The sequence below is a fragment of the Brassica napus genome, chromosome C3, assembly GCF_020379485.1.
Source record: "Brassica napus cultivar Da-Ae chromosome C3, Da-Ae, whole genome shotgun sequence".
Lineage (NCBI taxonomy): Eukaryota > Viridiplantae > Streptophyta > Magnoliopsida > Brassicales > Brassicaceae > Brassica > Brassica napus.
The window spans coordinates 59,630,911-59,655,899 of record NC_063446.1 but is presented as its reverse complement, the minus strand read 5'-3'; the positions used below and the strand labels follow the sequence as shown (position 1 = coordinate 59,655,899).

Genomic DNA, 24,989 nt, shown 5'->3' with positions numbered 1-24,989 from the left:
CAAAATTAGCACATCAAAAATCTCACATTTTATCAAAGATAAAAAAAAAAAAATTCTTATTTTGATTTAGATTTTAGTTACTAAGGGTTAGGATTTAGAATTCAGAATTTTGATTTAGATTTTATCATTGTATGCTATTTTAGATTTTTAACACTATTTTGGAGATTTTTCCTAATTTCTTATACTAAGTTTAGGTTTGTTCAAGCTAGTATTACGACGCGAAAACTTCTTTATGCATTGTATATATGTGCTTTAGAATTCGTCAAGCAGATAAAAACGTTGGTTAAGAATATCAAATTTAATTCAAATTTTAGGTGTTAATTACTTTTGGAGACTGATGATTTATGTTTTATAGACCTGTCAGAAGTTATATAAAAATGTGATATTAGTTGTTTTTATGTATGTGAAACGTTTGAACTTTTCATGTTATCTATTCTAGGAGTGTGATTGGATGTACCTATTAGAGTAAAATTTTACTCTAACTTTAGTTTTTACTCTCATTTTCACTTCTTTCCACTAATCAAGTGAATAATATTTCAACCATTTTACTCAAAAATTTGAGAAAACTCAACAAAAGTAGAGTAAGATTTATCTCCACTCCCCATTTTCTAATTTCTGTCCTCCTTTTCCCATTTTTTTTTTCACCATTTACTCTCATATTAACCAATCACACCTTAAATATGCTAATTAAAAGTTCTACGCAAATGTAAACCGAACTATTTGAAAAGACTGGCCACGAGAATAATCTTAGACTCTTTTAGTCCCACAATCATGTTTTTCACGAGGTTTCCTTCTCCTAGAAGTCACTAAGAACCCTATTCGGATTCTTCAAATTTTCATAATTAAATCCTGAGCTAAGCATACGTGCGGCGCGGGGGCATGCAGGTTTAAATATATCAATGAAATGTTCGATCAACTTGGTTGGTTAATTGATTTTAATACTCGTATACGATCCATAATCGATTCTGCAAATCATTCTTGGATAATTTATTGGATCGAAACTGACGACGGAATAAACCCGAATATATGCTTTGCATACAAGTGTGATTCGAACTCTCGAGGAATCTCTATTAGTGATGACTGCTTACCCACGTGGTATTTAAAAAAATTTCAACATCTATATAGTCTACAGACTATAGCTATTAGCTAACAGAAATTATTAATGGAAATGTTCGATGCAACTACGAGACACTTGTCATTTTATAAAATTACATATTAGCGGGAATGATTGGCTGATGCACCACTAAAGTCTTTATTCGTAAATCGTAACCGTTAAAATAATGAGCTAACATGATTATTTTGTTTAATAAAAAAATTCTTCAACTCATTTTGAATTTTTTTAATTGCGGAACAATGTAATAGAATATGGGGTTTCGATTTTAATCGATCGTACTCCGAATTAGATGATAAATATGGTTGCCTAATCTTTATTTTAATAATATACAACACATTTATAATAAGGCGAATTAATAAAGAAAAATATAGAACGGTCGATATCCCCAGAGTTTCCAAGAGAGCTAAGCTAACTCAAGGAGTTAAGATATGCGTAGATGTATTTACATCACATGTATCTCACCATAAGAAAATATTTTGTATGAATACATCTTTTGATGGAATCAAACAGTAAAACCTTTTAAAAGTATGGGTACTACAGAATTAGACTAATTAACAATATAATATTTTCTTAGACTAATTAACAATATAATTAACAGTTAAAAAAAACAATATAATATTTCTAAGTTAGTATATAATATATCCACACTCACTCATTATTAATTAGAACTCATGATTTATTGAAAAAAAAAACTAAGAAAAAAAATTAACCAGCAGACTAGCATATATTGAAATTTTATGTATCTTGTAATTTTCATAAACCTCCCAAAACAATTGCAACTTTACAATTTAATGCATAATATTATTTTGTTAATATTGCAACAAAAAAATAGAAGAAACTGAGAAAGCATATGGTGTAGTAATGGAAGGGGACCACGTAGCAGTTGCTGGGAACTCTGCAGCGCGAACTCTGAGCACGATTATTGAAGAATTCTTAAAGTAGGATTTTTAGCGGAATATAAGAACCTGTTTCTTAATTTTTAAGTAAAAAAACTAAGAATCGGTTCTTAAAACGGTTTTTAACTTTTTTAGTTAAAAGTTAAGAGACAGGTTTTTGTATTCCGCTAAGACCTCCACCTTAAGAATCCCAATAATCATGTTATTAGCAAATAATCATGTTCTTAGCGATCGGTAAGAGCGGGAAAGGCGGAAAGCGCTTTGTAGGCCCCACAGTCAAATGGGTTCCAGCGTTCAGACACACCGCAGTATCTGGTTTTCCTTTTTCTTTTTTAGTCAAGTAAAAACATTTGCCAAAACATTAAAGTCTCATGTTTTATTTTCCTATAATAATTTGCAACTATAAATTTAGACCATACCACGCTTCAGCCTCTGTCTCTATCAAGCCCACACACACACTTACTGATTTACAATTTCACAACTCAAATCTCTTTCTCTTTCGGCTCATATTTGCAAACAGAAACAATTAATGGGTACGTAAGTTGTTCAGTTTGTTAGATAATACGTAAACAAACTTTTATATAGTTCATATGTCCTCATCTGTTTTTATGTTACTTTCAGTAAGATTCGTTGAAGAAAACACAAAACATATGGAAAAAGAAACAGGAAACATATCAAACACGGATGTAACGACGGTGAAGAAGAAAGTTCTTCAAGATCTTAGTATCAACAATGGAGGAGGATTAGTCAATTCATGGGTCAATTCCATGAGAGCTTGTTCTCCTACTCATCTCAAATCTTTGATGAAACAAAGCTCTTGGCTCGTACGTATATTATTCAGTGATCATCAAGCTTTTATATCTGCTTCTTATCTTCTCTCTTATAATAGAAGAGGGTTGTATAATATTTGCAGACAGAGCATCCACCAGCTTTAGATATGTTCGAAGAGATTCTTCATGTTTCTGAAGGAAAACAAATCGTTATGTTCTTGGATTATGATGGCACTTTATCCCCCATTGTTGATAATCCAGATCGAGCTTTCATGTCTAAGAAGGTTCATTTCTAAACCTATATATATAAACAATAGAAGAAATCTAATTATTCAAAAAGAAAATATGTTTTACTTATTCTCTTTTTCGGTCTGATTTTTAGATGAGAAGAACATTAAGGAAACTAGCAATTTGCTTTCCGACTGCCATAGTTAGTGGGAGGTGCAGAGAAAAGGTATTTTAAATTTTAAAGTAGCGCGATTAATTACTAGTCATGACTAAATACTGAATCTAAATACAACAATGACAATATTCAGGTTTATAATTTCGTGAAATTAACTGAGTTGTACTATGCTGGAAGTCATGGCATGGACATCAAGGGACCAGCGCAAGGGTCCAAGTATAAGGAAGTAAGTTTTTTTTTCTATAGTGTTGAGTCCGTTGACGTAAATAAACCATTAATATTTTTCTACTTTAGAATTTTTCTTATATATTTCTCATTTTCAATTATTATTATGAAAATTACAGGGTAAATCTCTTCTTTGCCAACCAGCTACAGAGTTCCTCCCCATGATCGACGAGGTCACATTCGCCTTCAAGATTCAGTCTCATATATACAATAAGAAAAAGCTACTTTATTGTTACTTACATTATTTTAAATGTTTTTGTGCAGGTTTATCAAAAATTAGTGGAGAAAACAAAAGTAACTCCTGGAGCCAACGTAGAGAACAATAAGTTTTGTGCATCTGTTCACTTCCGACGCGTAGATGAGAAAGTACGATAATATTCTATTTATTATTCTATTTAATATTCTATTATTAGTGTGACAAAAATAAAATGACGCGATCAATTAATTTATTTATATATTGACAGAACTGGAGTGATCTGGCTAATCAAGTTGGATCAGTAATTAAGGAATACCCTAAACTCCGTATTACTCAAGGAAGAAAAGTAAGATATTAATTAATACTATTTTACTTAATGGTTTTATGTTTACTTTCTTAATTAATGGGTTATGTTTTGGTAAAATCGTTCAGGTTTTGGAGATTCGTCCTATCATTAAGTGGGATAAAGGCAAAGCACTAGAGTTTTTATTAGAGTCACTTGGTAAAATCTTCACCAATTAATTAATTATGAGTAACATGACTACTGTTGAGATTTATAGTATTAATTAAAATTAATATTGGCCTGCGTAGGGTATGCTAATTGTACTGACGTTTTCCCCATTTACATCGGCGATGATCGCACAGACGAAGATGCATTTAAGGTATATATATATATATAATCGTAATTACTGTAATATTCAAATTAAATCGTTATTGTTCTTTTGCCCAAGAAAAAAAGTCATTTTCAACGATCTAAGTAAATTTGATTCAACTGATGTTGTAGATATTAAGAGACAAAAGACAAGGTCTTGGCATTCTTGTATCCAAATTTCCGAAGGAGACTAATGCGTCTTATTCTCTGCAAGAGCCTGATGAGGTATTAAGTTTATAGTTCGATCTATGTTATTAAGTTCCTATCAAATAATTTACAGTTCCTTAAACTGTTCTTTATTGTGCATATGTCATTAACTGACCACACCATTTTTAAATTATTCACAGGTTATGGATTTCTTGCAACGTTTAGTGGAATGGGAACAACTGAGATCTGGCGCATGATGAGAGCTATAAGTACATAAGAATGAAATCTTTTTTAATAACTTGTTAATCTAGTTTTTCCCTATTGTACTCACCGTATCTTTGACAAACAGAGAAAAAAAATTGTACTCAAAGGCTCAACGCGTATGTATAAAATCTTATTACTAATTGTTGTCAATTCTTAAAGAACATATTTATATAATTGCGATTAGTTTTGTATAATTTTTTTGCGCATGTATATAAATACTTGACATATATCATCTAAATGTTATCATGATTTTAAAAATGAAATGAAACTATAATGGTATAAGTAACTCTTTCATTTCAGTATTAAATAATATTTCAGTCTTTAATAAGTTTTTTTGGATTTTAAGTTCAAAATAATGACAATTAATCAAAGTAAACAAATTCTACCAGATATTGATGCAATTAGCACTTTTCAGTTCAGGGTTGAATGTTTGATAATAGTCAATCAAATATACTACTAACTTACTTTTAATTAAAAATTTTGAGTTTTTATATTCTTATTCTGATTCTCCATTTCATATATAAAAGTATAAAACTAAAATATCTGAACTAAATAAAAATTGGTTTATATTATATTGCCAAATTAGAATTTTGAATAAAATTGGTTTAAAATTTTTGGCGGTGAGATGCTTCTTTATTTTGATAGTAGATTATAGACTATCAATTTATACTTTTCAAAATACTTTTTTGTTTTTTGTTTTTGAGTAGGTTATAATCGACTGCTAGTTAATATTCTTAACCATGTTTTGGGAGTTATTGTTCGGGTTTTAATTTTAAATTTTTTAAATTTTATTTTTGAAAAGTGATAAATCTTTGTAAAATGATTAAATCACACATGTACACCATTTATTTGTTTTCATTTCTCTGATTATATATATATATACTATTAGCAAGTTTTAAAATTTAAACTACATACACATTAGTTTTTTAAAAAACATAAATTATTAAAAATTTATTTGAAAACCATTTTCTATTTATTTAATTCCTTAACTCATTGTTATTTGTTAGTAAATTTTTGATACTTTCCAAAAAAAAATAGAATCTAGACAGTCTAGTATTAATATTTGAATTGTTATAGGGTCACCATCCCATGTGGTCAATTCAATATTTTGACTCCGAGAGAAGATGCAAAATAAGACTTTTCAATATTTTCCTTATAAATAATTAATGTAAGGAAAAAACAACTAGCTCTAGTTAAATAACATGTTCAAGGACCAACTTGATTGACTTCTTATATCCTAGACGTGGACCTAATTATAAGTGTGTTTGTAGTCATGAGAGGTTAGGAAGAAAACATTTTGTTAATGACTGTAGGTAATTAGATAAATAATTATCGTTATTTAGGCTTTGATTAGGGTTTTGTCTTACGTTATTGGCTGTCAACTTTAGAACAAACCATTAGTGATACTACACCCATTTCTCCCGACGTGCCACAAGAAGATCGTTGTGAGATTTGGTGGCGATTAATTTATAGCTTTAACTATACGATCCATTAACTAGTTTAAATGTTAAAGCTCCAAAATTGTTATCGCAGTAATATTTTAATCTATATGAAGTGCGTATACATTTTAAACGACCCTAATAAGTTCTTAGGGAGACTCCTATGCTACAGAAAAATAATTGAGACTTAAGCCAATTGGCTCGTGAACTGTGAAGCTTGTCTGAGATTTCCAATCACACCATCATTGACACGTGTTATCACTAAATTTAACTAATGTATTTTCTTATTCAAACGATTCAACAAACCTCGGAGTATTTAATGTATATCGACTACACAAACCCTAATTTGCTTTTATTAATAAGGGAAGCAACTCTAGATCCGAATCTTTCATAGAATCATATGTGCCTCATAAATCATAATGCATCTGAGAATTGAGTCGTTTGGCAATGTTCTGTAAGATATAAAAACATAGTTACGATAAATTTCGAACTCTCGCCAACTATTTTACCAAATAATTAGAGTTTAGCAAGGAAATTCTATCATATATTCCTTTAGCAAAAAAAAAAAAAAAAAAAAAAAAATTCTATCATATTCTTTTTAAAATCGGTTACTCATAAGAAATTTGGAAAGCAGAATTACCTATTTGTAGAATTTAAAATATGAAAGAGGCAAAAATGCAAAACCGAGGACAAGCTTTGAGACTTTGACCTTATATTATATATGTCCACTATGATTAAATCAAGCCAAAATTAATAAGTATGTAGTATCATTATTTTTATTTTGGCTTAAACACTTTTTCCTACTCTGGCTTAAGAAAAATAAAACCTTTTCCATTGGGTTAGGAATTTCAACTAAGAAAAAGCATAGGTTAACAATGCATGACTCTAAACAATATCTTAAAACTTGTTGGAAAGAAAAAAAGTTAAGGCCCTGTTCGTTTACGTGTCGCACGACATGCGACATGCGATCTACAACTAAGATTACGTTCGTTTTCGTGTCGTGCGACCTGCGATTTGCAACCTGCGACTAAGATTACGTTCGTTTTCGTTTCGCGCGACCTGCAACTTGCGACCTGCGACCTGCGACTAAAACTATGTTCGTTTACGTGCAGGTCGCGCGATCAAAATTTTCTTAATTTTTAGTCGCTGTTTTTTCGGACGATTTGAATGGGAACCCGCGACTGGTCGTGCGATCAGTCGCGCGACATCAAAACGAATAACAACCTGCGACTTGCGACATGCGACCAATCGCATGTTACACGACAGCAAAACGTACAACAATCTGCGACTTGCGATAAGTCGCAGGTCGCATGTCGCAGGTCGCGCGATAGATAAACGAACAGGCCTTGGTTGTGAAGAGTTGGAACCCACCAGAAAAGGTGAGATAGATTCTCTATAATTTCACCTTTTAAACTTTAATTTCTACAACTATGTCTTTTGAAAAATAAATATCTCAGGCTCCAATTATTGGCCGACAAAAATTCACAATCCTAGAAACACGATAATAGTAGTATTCGACCAATTATTGTTCGCCGTAATTTTCTAAGTTCGTAGACCTTTTCTTTTACACGTAGGTCAATCTTAAGAGATTTATTCACTCAAGAAAGTATGAAAATAATGCATGCATTCTTTGAAATTTTAGTTTGATATCAAGTGAATGCAAGCGTACTAAAGCTAACGTGCTTCACTTTGACATAAAATAAATTGGAAATTTCGGGCATTACTTTCCTTGTAATAATAATGTTAGCACTTTAACACAATAAAAACAAAGCCGAGATTAAATTTCTAAGGAACCTGCCCAAATCGACTATTCTCCAAAAAGTTCTACTTATTATATATATATAAATATTCCACGAATCGTATTTCTTGTTAAATGTTATAATCTTTAATGTTTTAATGAAATATATTTTAAGAAATATGTGTAAAGACGAAACACATAGAAAGTTTCCTAAATTTGTAATAAGTAAAACAACAAGCAATTAATCAAAACAATAAAAATTGGGTAAATGAACCCTTCAATTAAATAAATCCAAGACCAGCAAGACTTGCGTACTATGTATTATATAATACCTCATTGGATGTATCTACAATGTAAAAGAAATTATATATTATAGTTGTTCATTAGAAACCCCAAGAACAGTTCACATGACCAAGATTCTTTTTTTCTTGAACCATCTGGGATCATCTTAAGGTGTTCTTATGAATGACTTTCTAAAACGTGTTCTCTGAATGTTGTGTTCATACGCATACCACATCTAATATATAATATATATATGTGTGTATGGGAAGTTCCAAACTCTTTGGCAGCATGTGGAAGCATGTGACTCAGATGCCCTCATTATAGGGAGCAGAACTTATGTGTCGATATTTTACTTGGACAATCTTCTCTAACTTGTTATAATTATTTGTTTACTAAGTCTAAATGATTTAGTGAATAGTTGATGGGCTTTAAACTAAATAAATCAAGGGAAATAAGAAAGTAATACTTTTAAGGGAATACGGTTAAAGAAAGTACAAAAACCATAAGAAGAAACATATATAAATAAGAGATGGCAAGAACCATGCGTTCCAACGAGACCATGTGGAAGTGTAGGAGAAAAAGTTTGTATTGTTCTTTTTAATTTCCGGCGTTTAACTTGTATCACCAACCACTGGTCTCCAAATGGGATAGAAATTTTGATCACCAATAAAATTATATGAAGAACAAAACATGTCAATTGTATTAATTTGTTTATAAAAATGATTTTCGAATAAGATGAGTATGAGGCTGTGGATTTTGTACACACAAGATTTTTCTAGGTGATCATCATATGATTTTTTTTTCCTTTTAGTATTAGCCGGTGGCTCAAAGTAGTTCCACTGCCCAACTATATTTTTTATAAACCTCGCCCATTTATGCATCTTCAGTGTAAATGGCCAATTTGCCTCGCCTGTTGATATCCACTATCTAGTTCCACTTATTCGCTAATTAAAGCTTAATGGGTTGTTGTGGTATGTGGTTAACTAGCATAATACCGATTCCAAAATCCATTGCACTAGCTATGGCAGTATACTATGGTGACCATATCTGAATGTATTCCCATTCGTGTTGCCAATAACTTATTTGAATATAGTACTTATTTTAGATAACTGCTTGTTTAAGAGCTAAATATAAAACCACAATACACAACCATCAGAAAAAAGGCATTGTCGATGGTCAAATCAACAGAATCAAAACAAAAGCATGACCACAGATATTTATCAAACCGGCTTCACTTCACAACGCAAGAAAACATATGATTTAGGAACCGTAAGGACAACACTAGCCCACTCAACCTTTCCCCAAACTTCCTCATCGTTGTTGCCCCTTTCAAGCGCAATCACCGCACACCAAATGTTCTTGTTTTGCCGACGAGGCGGCGCAAACTTTCCCCACAAGATCAACAGTTTCCCACCGTAGTTAGCTATTTCAACAAAATAACAAAGACGATTCCCGTTCAATGTAGCCAAACCTTTAACAGCTTTCCATTCATTATGCTTTATGTCATACCACAAGCAACTTTGTCTACCACATTGATACCTTACGTTATCTATCTCACACTCACTTTCGATCACAAATGCTTCTGGAACATCCCATTTACCTTCCTTCGGATCATAAACATAATCCATCTCCTCAATGCTCTTAACGCAAATTTTTCCTGTTTTCACCTCCACTTTCTTAATCAAAGTTACACGTAGCTCAGCTCCAGGGTCTGGTAACACTACAAGAAAACAGCGATATTCTGACGGACATTCCGACGGAAAATGAAATCCTCGGAATATCCCGAGGAATTTCCGAGGAAATTCCGAGGAAACACAAAATTTGGTTTCCTTGGAATTTCTTCGGAATATACCGACGGAATTCCGAGGAAATATCAATCCGTCGGAATATTTCGAGGAAATTCCGAGTAAATTTATTTCCTCGGAAAAAACCGATGAATTCCGAGGAAATATTATAGCCGTTGGAGAGCCGTTTGGGGATTTTACAAAATTCCGAGGAAATTCCAACGAACTAGCCGTTGGCGTCGGAATTCCGTCGGAATTTCCTCGGTCTGTCGGCAAGATTTAACCTATAAATACAAGCACTCCTCTTCCTCTTCATTCACTCCATATCTTCATCCTCCCTCTTACTCTATTTACACACGAATTTGATTCATAAAAAATATGTCTTCTTCAAATTATTTTCGTTCTTGGATCGATCGACCTCATTTGGATCCGAACACGAGATTGCTTACGGAAGAATACCAACGAGGTATAACCGAATTCATGGGGTTAGTTCACCGACAACCGGAAGCAAAAACAGGTAAGTTAAGATGTCCTTGCTCTAATTGTAAAAATAGAAAGGTTATTAAAGAGTGGGATGTTTGGACTCATCTATATTTGAGTGGGTTTACACGAAGTTACAAAATTTGGTATCATCATGGGGAAACTGATTATGAACATGGTAGTACTAGCGAACCTCAGCCAGCGGTTAGATTAGAAGAACCAATTAGAGCGGATGTAGATTATGGTGTAGGTACTGAGCAGATGGTAAATGATCATTTTAGAGGGGAAGATTTACCCAATGCAGAAGCTAGGAGATTTTATGATATGTTGGATGCTGGAAAGCAACCATTGTACGAAGGTTGCAGAGATGGTCATTCAGCTTTATCATCTGCTACATGATTGATGGGCATTAAAACAGATTATAATTTGGCTGAAGACTGTGTGGATGCGATTGCTGATTTTGTAAAAGGTATTCTACCCGAGGATAATGTAGCTCCTGGTTCATACTACGAGGTTCAGAAACTCGTAGCTGGTCTTGGTTTATCGTATCAGGTAATAGATGTATGCAGCGACAACTGCATGATTTATTGGAGGGCGGATGAACAGCGGGTTACATGCAAATTTTGTGGGAAGCCTCATTATAAAGATACGAGTGGAAGAGTTCCAGTGCCATATAAAAGGATGTGGTATTTGCCTTTGACGGAAAGGTTGCAGAGGTTGTATATGTCTGAACGCACAGCGCAACCAATGAGATGGCATGCGGAGCACTCAACAGATGGTGAGATCAGACATCCTTCAGATGCAAAAGCGTGGAAGCATTTCCAATCAAAGTATCCCGACTTTGCGTATGAGAGAAGAAATGTCTACCTTGGATTATGTACTGATGGTTTCAGTCCGTTTGGCAAGAGTGGAAGACAGTATTATCTATGGCCCGTCATTCTTACACCATACAACCTACCCCCAAACTTGTGCTTGCGGCGAGAGTTTTTGTTTCTCTCGATTCTCGTTCCCGGACCAGAGCATCCTAAGAGATCACTTGATGTGTTTCTTCAGCCACTAATATATGAGTTGCAACAACTATGGGCTCAAGGTGCTGAAACATACGATGTTTCGTGTAAAGAAAACTTTCAAATGCGGGCAGTACTAATGTGGACAATAAGTGATTTTCCAGCATATGGTATGTTGTCTGGATGGACAACGCATGGAAGGCTATCATGTCCATATTGTCAAGATAACACTGATGCTTTCCTCAATGGTATACATTACAATTGTATAAGAAATGAAATACGGCAAAAAAAATTGATGTTTTGAAACCCCAAACACTAGTTCCTCGGTATTTCCTCGGAATATTCCTAGGAAATTCCGACGGATATTTTACTATCCGTCGGAATGTCCTCGGAATATTTTCATTTTACCGGGCAAATATTTCGCGAAAATTGAAATTAGAATTCCGACGGATAATATCCGTCGGACCCTAGGTTTTATAACCACGAGCCACTTCTTCTTCCCCATTTCTTTCTTCTTCCTCTGCGCGACTCCTCTCTTTTATCTCCGGCGATTTCCCCCTGAAATCCGACGATATCTCCGGCGATCTCCCTCTTTTCTCACACAAATCATGTAAGGACCCTATCCCACTCTCTTAGGTTCTATTTGTTAGGTTTTTGTGTAGTTTTGATAGATTTTTGTTAGGATGATTGGTTAGATTGGTTAGGACTGTTATTTTTGGTTGTATAATAGGTTTAGAATTGTGATTTGGTTAAATAATTTGTTTTGTTGAATTGATTTATAATTTTTTTATTTTTTTTGTATTTATAAAATCGATTTTTGTATATAAAATCGATTTTTGTATTTTACAAAACGATTTTTTCTATATAAATTCGATTTTTTGGATTTTACAAAATCTTTTTTGTATATAAATTTGATTTTTTTGGATTTTACAAAACATTTTTTAATATCTATAAAACTTTTTTTTTGATTAAAAACTATTATTTGGGATTTAAAAATATTTTTAATATATTTATATATTATTAAAACTATTTTTTGTAATTATTAAACTATTTTTTATTTATTAAAACTATTTTTTATTAGAACTATTTTTATATATTTATTAAATATTTTTAATATCTATAAATATTTTTGTTTGATTAAATTATTTGAGACTTTTAAAAAAACAAAAATAATTTATATATTTATGTATTTATTAAATATATTTTTTTAATTTACAGGTCTTATGATGATCAGATCCGGCCTCGACAGCGTCGTGGTCGTGGTGGTACGGGGAGCCAGTCTCGGGATTCCAGCCATTTTCAGGATTCTCCTTCGCCCCACAGCTCCAACCATACATCTCCCTCTGCTGCACCCGCTCCTGCTCCTCTCGCTCCCGCTGCTGCATCCGCTCCTCCTCCTCCGGGTCCTCCGGGAGTGATGAGTGTTGCGGAGTTGGTTCAACAGCCCGGTCGTGACCATCTTCCGTATCTCACTCCGTATCCACATGGACGGGGTCAAACATGGTAATTAAACATTTTTTTTCTTTAAATTTGGATTCATTATTAACCGTTTGTTCTTTTTATTAGGTTCAACCGATCCGGGAACGGGATCAGCGCATGGATCAACCGTATGATGTACTCGGCCCTCGACAAGGGACATCCGATTTTCACTCACTTCCCTACCGACAAGCAGGTTCTGTGGTTTCGTCAGTTTGCGGTAAGTATTCTAATTTTTTACTTCCATTTTTAATCTTTAATATAAATTTTCTACTAATTGTGTTTTTTTTTCCAGCAAAAGTTCAACTGGAATTCCGATGAGACGCTCTTTATCTATCACCACTTCGTCCATAAAGTTATGGACAACTATGGGAAGCAGATCCACGAGTGGAAGAAGAAGTGGGAAATCAATAAGGTTCGATTTAATTTATTAAACAATTTTTTAATTTATTAAACTATTTTTAAATTTAATAAACTATTTTTTTTTTATTAAAAGGTCCCAAAGTCGATGAACGACACGGTCTGGAAGGAGTTGTGTGCGCATTGGGATAAGGAAGAGACGAAAGAAACTTCTTCCACCAACTCCACCAACCGCAGGAGCGACCGTAAAGGGATGGACATCTACAAGCATAACTTGGGTGCTCAATCTATTGCCACTCTAGGAGATCGCATGGTAAGTTCAACTGTTTTTTCTTCAATTATTTGAGTTTCAGAATTTTAATTTATTGTGCATTTCTTCTAATTTCTAATGTTTCTTTAATTTATGTTTTTTTTCAAGGCGGAATAAAATGATGGCGAGCCGGTTGATGATCTCGCCCTAATGAGGAGGGCGTATACCAACAAGAAGACCGGCCAGATTGATGACGGTCTTGTGAGGGACGTGGTCGACCTGATCCAAACTCAGGTGGTAGACGAGGTGTCTCAGCTTCAAACCGAGGATGACGCTTCGACGGCTTCGACCAATTTGTCCCGGTTTCGAATCAACGAAATCGTTGAATCCGTAAGTTCTTTTTTTTTTAAAGTTCAATTCATTTATTTCTTGGTTTAAATTTGTAAATTTGGCTATTTTCTATTCAGTCGGTTCCAAAGAAGAAGGGACGTTTGGTCGGTTTGGGTCGTCGCACCCGGTCGGTTCCTCCTTCTTCTGCACCACCGCCCTTTGTTGATCCAGAAGTACTTACGGCTCAGTTGAAGGACAAGGATGATCGCATATCTTTGTTGGAGACCCAGATGGCGGCTCAACAGGCGGTCTATGAGGCACAGAGGAGGCTGAACCAGCAAATGATGGAGATGATGCAGAGGATGTACCCGAACGAGGTGTTCCCGGACGTGCCAGACCCGTAGTTTTTTTTTTTTCCAAAAACTCGGAATGTTTTATTTTTATTTCTGAAACTTTGAATATTAATTAATATGATTTCAATTTTAATTTTAATTTTATATTTTCGAATTTAAATTTCAAAATTTTTTTTTTTTATAAAAAATTAATATTTTTTACATTCCGAGGAAATTAATTATATTTTTTACTCGATCGATCGATGCGTTTTTGGACATATACCCATCAATCGATCCGTTTATATAAAAACGTTCGGAATATACCGAGGGACATCTTCCTCGGAATATACCGAGGGAGATGTTCCTCGGAATATACCGAGGGAGATGTTCCTCGGAATATACCGAGGGACATGTTCCTCGGAATATTCCGAGGAAAGGTGTCCCTCGGTATATTCCGAACGTGTTTTTATAAACGGGTCGATCGATGGGTATAAGTTCAAAAACGCATCGATCGATGAATATCCCGACGAAGATCTCCCTCGGTATATTCCGAGGAGATTTCCGATAAACTAGTGCTCCTCGGAATTTCCTCGGAAATGTGTTTCCTCAGAATTCCGTCGGAAATATCTGAGGGATTTCCGAGGAAAGAAAAAATTCTGAGGAATTATTTCCGAGGACTTGTTTCGTCGGTATGTCGTCGGAATAACGTTATTCCGACGAAATTCCGACGATTTTTTCCCTCAGTATCCATGTTGTTTTCTTGTAGTGTAAGGGTTCCCATGTTTGAGTCTCTGGATCAAAAACCCAGCCCAATTTGTATATTCATCTGCATGACAACCTCCCATCACGTAAATTTTATCATCAAAGACGCACGCAACGGCATTTGCTCTAGCTACCGTCATGCTAGGGGCTTGACGCCACGAGGGACGGGTTTTATCGAGCAACTGTAAGCAGACGTGAAGGACGTTTTCATGGGTTTCAAGTTCCAATCTAGCCACGTAGAGCTCCATGGATAAGATGAGAGAGCAAATGGTCTTGCAGACTAGGGAGAGTTTTGGATAGTAAGATTTTGATATTCGGGCTAGACAGTTTACAACTATTTCTTCTGGAAGTGACAACAACGACGGAGGAGATGGATTCTTCTTCTTCTTCTGCAGTTGTTCGACATCGGAACTCATAGCGGCTGAGATTGTAACAAAAGTAAGATGAAGCTTTGTAGATTATGATAAAATACGAATTATCATATAGTAATCTTATGTTAAAAATACCTCTTCGCCTTCTTGAGATCAAACCAGCCTCGAGATGTTGTTTCTTCTGTATACTTCATTATTAAGAAAAGAGACAGATTAGGTCTTTTATAAAAACCTGCATTCACAGTATATATATATATATATACCCTTTGTTTAACCTGCTTGAAAACTGACCCATTGACTTAATTATAGTCAAAGTCCGTCTTGAGAAGACAAATGGGCCTTATAAGAAGGCTTCAAACAAGGCCTATTATTGGGCTCTGGAACCTAATCATGTGGTTCTAGTTTCTCACAAAGAAGCCCTCGTACGTCCAGATAAGTTTGCTTGCGGGTTAATTAATTGACGTGTGATCCAAAATTTGAAATTGTTATAAACCATATATGATGGATGTCCATAACCGTCCCGGTCCATAAACCGGCCCAATACCTAGAGAAAGAGAGAGGTGGCCGCAACAAAAGGAGAGAGAGAAAGGCGGCTAGGAGAGACAACAAACCCTAGTTTCATTTTACTTGTATTTGTATACTTTCCATATTTGTATCTTTCCATTTATCTCTTTGTAATTCTCATATATAAGGGCACATTATGTTATGAATAATAATAAGAACTTACAGATTCTAAATCCTTAAGTTTACAACACGTTATCAGCACGAAACTCTAAACACCCTGAGCCAAAACCAAAATCGCAAAACCCTAAACGTAGTCGCGACCCGACGAACCCTAATCATCCGATCGCGTCTTTTGTTCCAGCTCACGTCCCCGATCAGCTCCAGCCCAAGGCGTTCCTGATCCTAGACGAACTCAGCCTCAGCTACCATCCAGGACAGCTCGCGTTCCCGGACAGCAAGCGTCCCGTTCGCACCAGACGATCAAGCCGTTCGCGATCCGACATCAAACAGCTCGCGTCCCCGATCAGCCACTCGCGACCTCAGCCTCAATCCGTTCGCAGTCAGCTCGCGTCCAGGCCAGCTCGCGTCCAGGCCAGCTCGCGTCCAGTCCAGCTCGAGGTTCATTCTTTGGTGGTTCGGTTTCAACAATAAACTAAGCTAAAAGTTAGGATTGATAGAATTATTTTCTCATCCTGCTTGGTTAATTGTTCATCTGATTTAAAATTGATTAAACCGACCAGCCTGTTAAAGCATTGATTGAATCCGATAGGTTGCTAGCTTGCTTTGCTTATATAATCCGATAGGTTGATAGATTCATGATAAAATCTAATGTCTTGAGGTTTAAGATTGTATGCTAGGTTTGATTTTATTGATTGATCTGATTAGAAATCATGAAACCCTAATTCTAGTCCTAACCTTAATCCTCATATCTGAAACTTGAAACCCTAAATTCATTATGCTTATGAGTTCTATTAAATTGATTGATCTGATTATATGTTTTTGAGGTTTAATAAATTTGGATACTAGATAGATTATTTACACACGGTTTATGCTAAATACCAAGCAGCCTTGAAACTGATTCATTGAAATTCATGCTTGATATTTATATTCTAGTATTGCTAAAATCAGCCTTGAAACAGATTGAGTGATTAATTGAATCTGATTTTGCTAGTCTTAATAAACCATAATATTATGAGCACATAGAAATAGTATTGCTGAGACTTGCTAGAAATTGACTGATTGATTAAATGCTTTTAAGATTGACAGTTTCATTGTTCTCACAAGATTGAAATCCGAATTGATTGTTTTTAAGAATAAGACCGTATGAAAAATTATACCTAAATATTGAGTGATATATGATTTGAGATGTCGAAAATCAACCTGGATTTTGCTGCCCTAAATCTCTCTGGAGATAATTATTTACAGTGGGCATTGGATACAAAGATTATCCTAAAGTCAAAAAGACTTGGTGAATGTATCATAGAAGCAATAATGCAAATGAGAAAGATTGATACAAGGCAATATTAATTATTCGCCATCATCTTATTGACAATTGAGAATCCTCTAGATCTTTGGACATAATTCAAATCGAGATATGATCACCAAAGAAATGTGTTATTACCAAAAGCTATGGAGGAATCTCAGAATCCAGGACTACAAGTCCGTGGATGAGTCTATTGCTAGCTAAGCCTCCAATACTGATGAGAAACAATGAATTGAGACCTCCTGGATCAATCCTATTACCTGAAGCCAATAAGGCCACAAAGGAAAAGAAAGAATCCAAAGAATCTAACCACGTCCAGGATGATAGACCACACGGTCATGGCCGTGGAGGTTAGAAAGGACGTGGCCATGGCCAGTATTATACATTTGGCCGTGGGAACCATTATGGCAAAGGCCGTGGGTATCAACCTAATTTGATACCATGGTCGAGGCAGAGACCGTGGTATATCCTTTAAACCACAAAGCTCGACCAAATCAGTGTGCCATAGATGTGGAATGGGGAACCATTCGGCTAAGATATGTAGGACTCCCAAACATCTTTGTGACCTCAATCAAGAGAGTCTGAAAGGGAAGAATCCTGAAGCCCACTTGGTATATAAAGATGGTAAAGATGATTTTGATCATGAAAGAGATGATCCTACGGAATATGAAATTTCTGATTGCCTAAAAGAATAATGTTGATTTCGACTTCTGTGTTTGTTTTGCTTTTATACTTGCTTTGTTTTATCACTTTGAATTTATTTTATTGCTTTGTTGGCTCCGAACTTAATAAAAGGAATGAATGATTTTTTCAAATATATAAGTTAATAAGAAATATAGTTGCGGGTATAGCCATTCTCATGATAAGCTACGACCAGACTAAAGAAGTTTAATGATTTATATTCACTCATAGAAGCCCATTGAGTTTAAAAGATATAAGAGTGGTTTCCATATTGAAACAATGAACAAAAGAAATAAAAAGTTCCTTTTAGAAATATAAAATTCGCCCAAGACCATAGAAAAATGGTCGAAACTATACATGCATTCTCTACTGGTCTTTACTATGCCAAGATCTGGATGACAGAGGCTAAATACCTGCGAAAAATATTCACTTTATGACATAACCGGATTGGCCATCATGGTTCAAACATGATGCGAAATTGATATACAAATGGGCACACATTGAAAGAAAGAAAGAGTTATCCCAAAGAATCTCACGTGTGTAGCATGTACACAAGGGAAACTCATTGATAGGCCATCACCAGTCAAAGAGACTAAGTAAATAATAAACTGGTGAATACATGTCTCAAGCGTTTAAATGATTATGGTATGTCCATGGGGGTAAGTGTGGACAATTCTGTGATACATGTCCATACCAAGTACGGCTTGGCCGAAATCTTTTATTAAACGCATACAGCTGATTGCTAGACCATTACTTATGAGGTCAAAACTCCTAGTCACAGGTTGGGCCACACAAAATTTACATGCATCTAAGTTAATACGCATCAGGCCATTTAGTGAGCATAGATATTCCCCATCGATTAGATAACAAGTCAAGAGCCAGACATATCCCATCGTAAGACATTTGGATGTGCCGTCTATATACAAATTACTCCACCACAGAGAACTAAGATGGGACCTCAAAGGAGGATGGATATAAATGTTGGATATGATTCTCCCACGATTATTAAGTACCTTGAGCCAAATATGGGTGATCAATTTGAGGCCAGGTACACAGATTAGGGGGGAGAAAGTAATAAGCTGGTAAAAGAGTAAAAGAAATTACATGGAATTATACATCCTTATATTGGCAAGATCCTCAGACTCAAGAATGAGATTTAGAAGTCCAAAAGATTATACAAAAGCTAGCTTAAACAATTGCCAGATTCCGTTACTGACCCGAATAGAATGACTAAGTCATATATACCAGCTGTAAATGCACCAAATTCGAATTGATGTTCAAGAAGGACACAATCAAGTTACTACTGAGTCTAAGGCACGTTTGAAGGTGCTAATGAATCCGTGGACGAGGGAATCCTAGACATGGTCGATCCTAAGATGGACAAACTTAAAAGCCACAACTGTGGATGAGAAAACCATAAACATGGTTGTACCTAAGGTGCCTAACAATGAGGCTTGGGAAGCCAAGCTTCAGGGTACTGAAGGTCATAATGAAACCTCAATAAGTTATGTCATGTACGGGGAACAAATGGAACAAGAGAAAGAAAGTCGACATTGATGATATATTTGCATGCAGTGTAGCACTTGAGATTATGAAATGAATAAGGATCATGAACCCACGTCCATACGTGAGTGCACTCAACAAATCAGATTAGATCAAATGGAAAGGGGACGTGGAATTAAGTTCATTAAGAAAAGAGAGGTTTTGGTCCCATAGTTCGGACACCTCTAGATGTGAAACCAGTTGGACAAAAATGGGTTTTTGTGAAAGAAATGATACATGACGTGATAGCAAGATATAAGGCACGACCATATGCACAAGGATTCCACAAAGACCAGTAATCAATTATGAGGAGACATACTCCCCTGTGGTGGATGCAACAAACATTTAGATTCCTAATAAGTCTGGCCATAAAAGAAGAAAAATAGACTTGCCTTTAAAGAATGTAGAAACCGCCTACTTGTATGGTCCACTGGATAATGAGATATATATAAAATTCCCAGAGGGTATTGAGTTGTCAAATGTAACAGGTTCTCGAGAACTAAAGTATACAAGTATATGTTAATGATCTAAAATATCCTAGGAACCTCTGGAGAGACTTTCAAACGATTATCTAAAGAAAGAGATTGAAATGAAAATTTGGGACAAACAAAGTTTTGTTTAGGATTACAAATTGAACATCTTAAAAGATGGAATCCTTGTGCATCAAAGGACTTATAGAAAGGTATTCAAACGGTTTTAACATGGACCAAATCTCGCCCATTGAGTTGTCCCATAAGGTCCTTGGTCCGGACACAAACCCATTGTAAGTCCCAAGAAGGACATGGTCGTGAGTACCCCTGACTTGGACACAGATTCTTTGGTCCCAAGAAGGAAAATAAATATGTCCTTGGTCCGGTAAAGTCCCTTACCCAAGTGCCATTGGCGCCTTGATGTAATAGGCAAGCCATACTAGGCCGGACATGTGTTCTTGCCGTGACTCTCTTATATATGTTTAGCTCATTTTCGACCATGAGGCACTGGAAATAAAGACATACACGTCCCTTACCTTAAGTACTATTGGCGCCTTGCCTTGATGTATTTGTCATGTCATACACATCCGGACATGAGTATTGATGTAAACCTATTGTCTAGGTTTAGGTCATGTCCGAACATAAGGGACTGGGACATGATAAAATACATCCTATGTTACCTACAAGGAACTAAGAATTTGAGATTACATTGTACTAACCAAAACCCAAAGAAGGGTTAATATGTTTTGATTGATACATGTTATCTCTCGGATCCACAATGATAGATCCCAGGCAAGTTATGTCTTTGCAACGCGGTAGCACTACTTTACCTTGGTATTGAGACCATTAGTCATTGGCGTCCATGAAGCTCAACCATCAGGTTGGGATGCGCCAACTTGAAGGACATATACGGAGGTACACACCAGGGGGAGTAATACGTGTTGTACTCTTTTTCCTTCATCATGGTTTTGTCCCACTGGGTTTTCCTGATAAGGTTTTAATGAGGCAACATCCAAAGCGTATTACAAACTCTGAATGGTTATGACATCAAAAGGGGAGTGTTATAAACCATATGATGGATGTCCATAACCGGCCCGGTCCATAAGCCGGCCCAATACCTAGAGAGAGAAAGAGGCGGCCGCAGCAAGAGGAGAGAGAGAGAGAGGCGGCTAGGAGAGACAACAAACCCTAGTTTCATTTTACTTGTATTTGTATACTTTTCATATTTGTATCTTTCCATTTATCTCTTTGTAATTCCCATATATAAGAGCACCTTATGTTATGAATAATAATAAGAACTTACCGATTCTAAATCTTTAAGTTTACAACATAAATGACTTTTTGTTTGTTTTGCTGAAATGAGTCTATGATAGTTAAAGAAATAAAAATAATTTCTGACAATAATTAAGATCAATTAATTAATAATCTATCTTATTGTAGATTTAACACCAAACTCACAACTCACGTACAAATGTACTAGGTGTTTTGTCCGCATATATTCATTTGACTTTCATCGATAAGTTATCGTTTATGCTCTCAAAAAGTTTAAACCGAACAAAGTTCATTAACATTTTTGGAAACTTTCACTTGTTATAAATATATTTTTAAATATTTTATATACTACATTTGTTGATAATAAGTAAATCTTATAAATAAAATTTTCAAATCACTGAATATTTCCTTTTCGATTATACAACATCCAATTTTTATTTAATTAATATTTAATTATACATTTTTGTTTCTTAATTTTTAAAACTTTTATGATTGAAACATATTTTCGGATAATAACAGATTATATATGATTTATCTTTTATTTTAAAATATATTTCTATGCTTTTAGCAAATTTATGTTATATTAATAAATTATCTTATCTAAAAAATAAATTATATATATATATATATATTAAAAAGTGGTGTGTTCAAGTTGGGGTACCTCCTCTCAATCCCGATCTATACTATTAATAAACTCTCTTTCAGAAAAATACTGAATATAACATCCAATTAATTGAATTTTATAATAGTGAAATCCCAAAACCAAATTTAAGACTAGGCATGGGCATTCGGGGTCCCAATCGGGTTTCGGTTTTGTCCAATCGGATCTCGGTTTTTTGGATTTATAAAAAACAGCCCCATTCGGGTTATATGAAAGTTCAGTTCGGGACCGGTTCGGGTTCTGCCGGGTTCGGGTCGGGGTTAGTAAATTTCCAAAAAACCGGTACAACCCGATGTACTTTCGGGTTTGGGTCCCAATCGGTTATTCGGTTTAAAACTACATGATTTGTATCTACTTTCTAAGCAAAACATTAATAAAATCGGTTCTTCGGTTTTAAAATACTTGATTTATACCTATTTTGTAACCAAAACATAAGTAAAATCTATTCAAAAATAAGAATAGAACATCAAACATGATCATTCAAAATCAAACGAAAGGTAAACATAGTTATTGGGTGAAATAAAATCAAATAAATGAAAGCATAAAATAAAAACCAAGTTCTCATGAAATGAGAAACATTATTCAATGAAAACAAAACCAAAATCTAAAAACTTCAAGTTTCAACCCGCCACCTTTAACCATCAACCTTCATGTAATAGATAATATTTTAGATGTTCAATAATATATTAGTGTATTTTGGATATATATTAGAAACCGAGTCATGTTCGCTACAAATTCTTTTTTTGAGATTTTGAATCTTTTGGGTTCTATCGGGTATCCATTTAGGTTCAGATTCGGTTCGGATAATACCCATAACCCGAAATACCATAAAACAAGTTCCATTTGGTATTTACATCGGATTCAGATCGGTTCAGATTCTTTTTTATCGGATCGGGTTCGGTTCGGGTTTTCGGTTTCGGTTTATTTGCCCAGCCCTAGTTAAGACTAACAAAAAAATCTGTGAAGAATATAGATAACATGATTTGCTGCATGACTTCCTAAACCATGAGAAAACTGCAGATGCACAATCTTTATGTTTTCATGTAACGATACACAATAAAACAAAAACTCTTAAACTTTAACAAAAAAATTTGAAAAACTCACAAATTTAATATGGCTGGGATTGTTTCTAAACGCTAAATCATCAAAGATGTTACAATAGTTAATATTTATCTATTAATTAAATATTCTAAATATCATGATAAGTATAAATATTAAAATAAAAATTTAAATAATAATATTAATTATACTAATGGCTTTTCCTAAAATCATAAAGAATATAACAAGTAAACAAATTATTTTAAATAATAATATTAATTAAACTAATAATTTATCCTAAAACCATGGAAAAAAAGAACAAATAAAAAAATTAAATTCTCAAATAATAGTATAGATAAATATTGTGATAGTATCATACCAAAACTATTTAATAAAGGTTAAGTAATGCCACCTAACTTTTCATAGAGTTAACCAAATCAACGTTAATAAAAGCCAATCTTGACGGCCAAAGCAAAAAAGATCATCTAATCGATTAATTTAGGGTCCTATTTTTATCTACTATTAATAAGCCATAGTAGGACCACTTAGAAAATGAGTTCTTATGACATATTTAATTATTTACATAAATAATAAACTAACTATAAATTTAAATTTTTTTAATTATAACAAAATCTGTTGAGAAGGTATCTAACAAAATCTTAATTAAGAATTGAAATATTTTTATTAAAATAACACATTAATAATTTCGTAATTAGTAATATAATATATAATAAATCATTATTAACTAAACTTTTATTATAAAAAAAGAAAATAAAAATTCAATACTATTTTTTATAAATTCTATAATAATATTAGAGGTTCTTTCAAAAAATGACTCAAAATTTTAAGTCAAACACAAAAATAACTTTTTTTTTTTTAACTTTGTTTTGTCATATTCACCTTAGAAGTTCTAGTTATTCACGAAAATGCCATTATTTTTTTTTTCTTTTTTTTTCAAAAATAAGGCTTTTACCTTACCGTCCTCATCTTCACCAAATATTAACAATTTTGCCATTGACATCAATACCTCAACCACCATGAACTACCAAATTGAGAGTGTTAATGCCCTAAAGTTTTGACTTTTTCTCTTCTTTTCTCATTTCCTATCCACACAAACCACACATCTTACACTTTCTCTCAAAATTCATCAAAAAAACTGAAGATTTTGATTACAAATTATGTAAGGTTCATAAGCTCACGATTCTTGGTGATTAACTAGTAAGTAGCTGTTGTGGTGAAGTTCTGGGTGATTGGAGAAACCATGCAAGTCATCTCACGAGTTAAAGGTATAAAATCACGAACTATATTTTATTTTTCAGATCTGTTCGACGAAGAAGATCACTTCTTTAGAAGTTATCTTCATCGAGAAGACTTTTTTAGAAGTCTTCTGGTCAATGCATATGTTAGTTTTGCAATTGATCTTTTGTGTGTTTTCAATAACTTTCCTTTGTAAACAAAAAAATTCAAAATTCCCAGAGAAGACTTCTTTGGATAAACATGTTACTTTTAAATTTGACCGAAATTAGTCAGAAATTTGACTTTTTGTAGAAGTCTTCTTGGAGAAAACTTCTACAATAGTCTTCTGAAAATCTTCCCTAAGTCTTCTCAATGTCAGAAGATGTCTGCGTGGGTTATTTTTGCAATTGAAAAATAATAGTAAAACATTTAATATCAATGAGACTTCTTTAGAAGTCTTTTCGAGTTTAATTCTGGGTTTTGGTCAAAACTTTGCCCTTGAGAGAAGACTTCTAGAGAAGTCATCCGACGGAAGACTTCTAAAGAAGTCTTCTCTCGAAAAGTCAAATATAGTCAATTGCAAAAGTAATCCAGCAGACTTCTTGCGATATTGAAAAGACTTCCGGAAGACTTAGAGAAGACTTTTTTGAAGTATTCTCCAGGTACACTTCCCTACAAGTCTTCTACAAAAAATCAAAATTCTAACTAACTTCGGTCAAATTCAAAAGTAACCTGTTTATAAGAGAAGACTTTGGAAATTTTGAAAAAATTTCAATTTCAAAAGTAAGCCAATATTTACAAATGAAGACTTCCGAAGATGTCTT

At 34.2% G+C, this 24,989-nt stretch overlaps 1 protein-coding gene and 1 pseudogene across 1 annotated transcript; one reads left to right on the top strand and one right to left on the bottom strand.

The window, feature by feature from the left end:
• Positions 1–2,406: 2,406 nt before the first annotated feature.
• Positions 2,407–4,896, top strand: LOC106430482 (probable trehalose-phosphate phosphatase H). The gene is made up of 12 exons (XM_013871271.3): positions 2,407–2,543; positions 2,632–2,834; positions 2,924–3,064; positions 3,163–3,234; positions 3,317–3,409; positions 3,528–3,581; positions 3,673–3,774; positions 3,873–3,950; positions 4,037–4,106; positions 4,196–4,266; positions 4,389–4,481; positions 4,604–4,896. Exons 1-12 carry the CDS (start codon positions 2,540–2,542, stop codon positions 4,658–4,660), a joined length of 1,038 nt encoding a protein of 345 aa, XP_013726725.1. The 5' UTR covers positions 2,407–2,539; the 3' UTR covers positions 4,661–4,896.
• Positions 4,897–8,253: 3,357 nt separating this feature from the next.
• LOC106378938 lies at positions 8,254–15,404 on the bottom strand (annotated as a pseudogene).
• Positions 15,405–24,989: the final 9,585 nt, after the last annotated feature.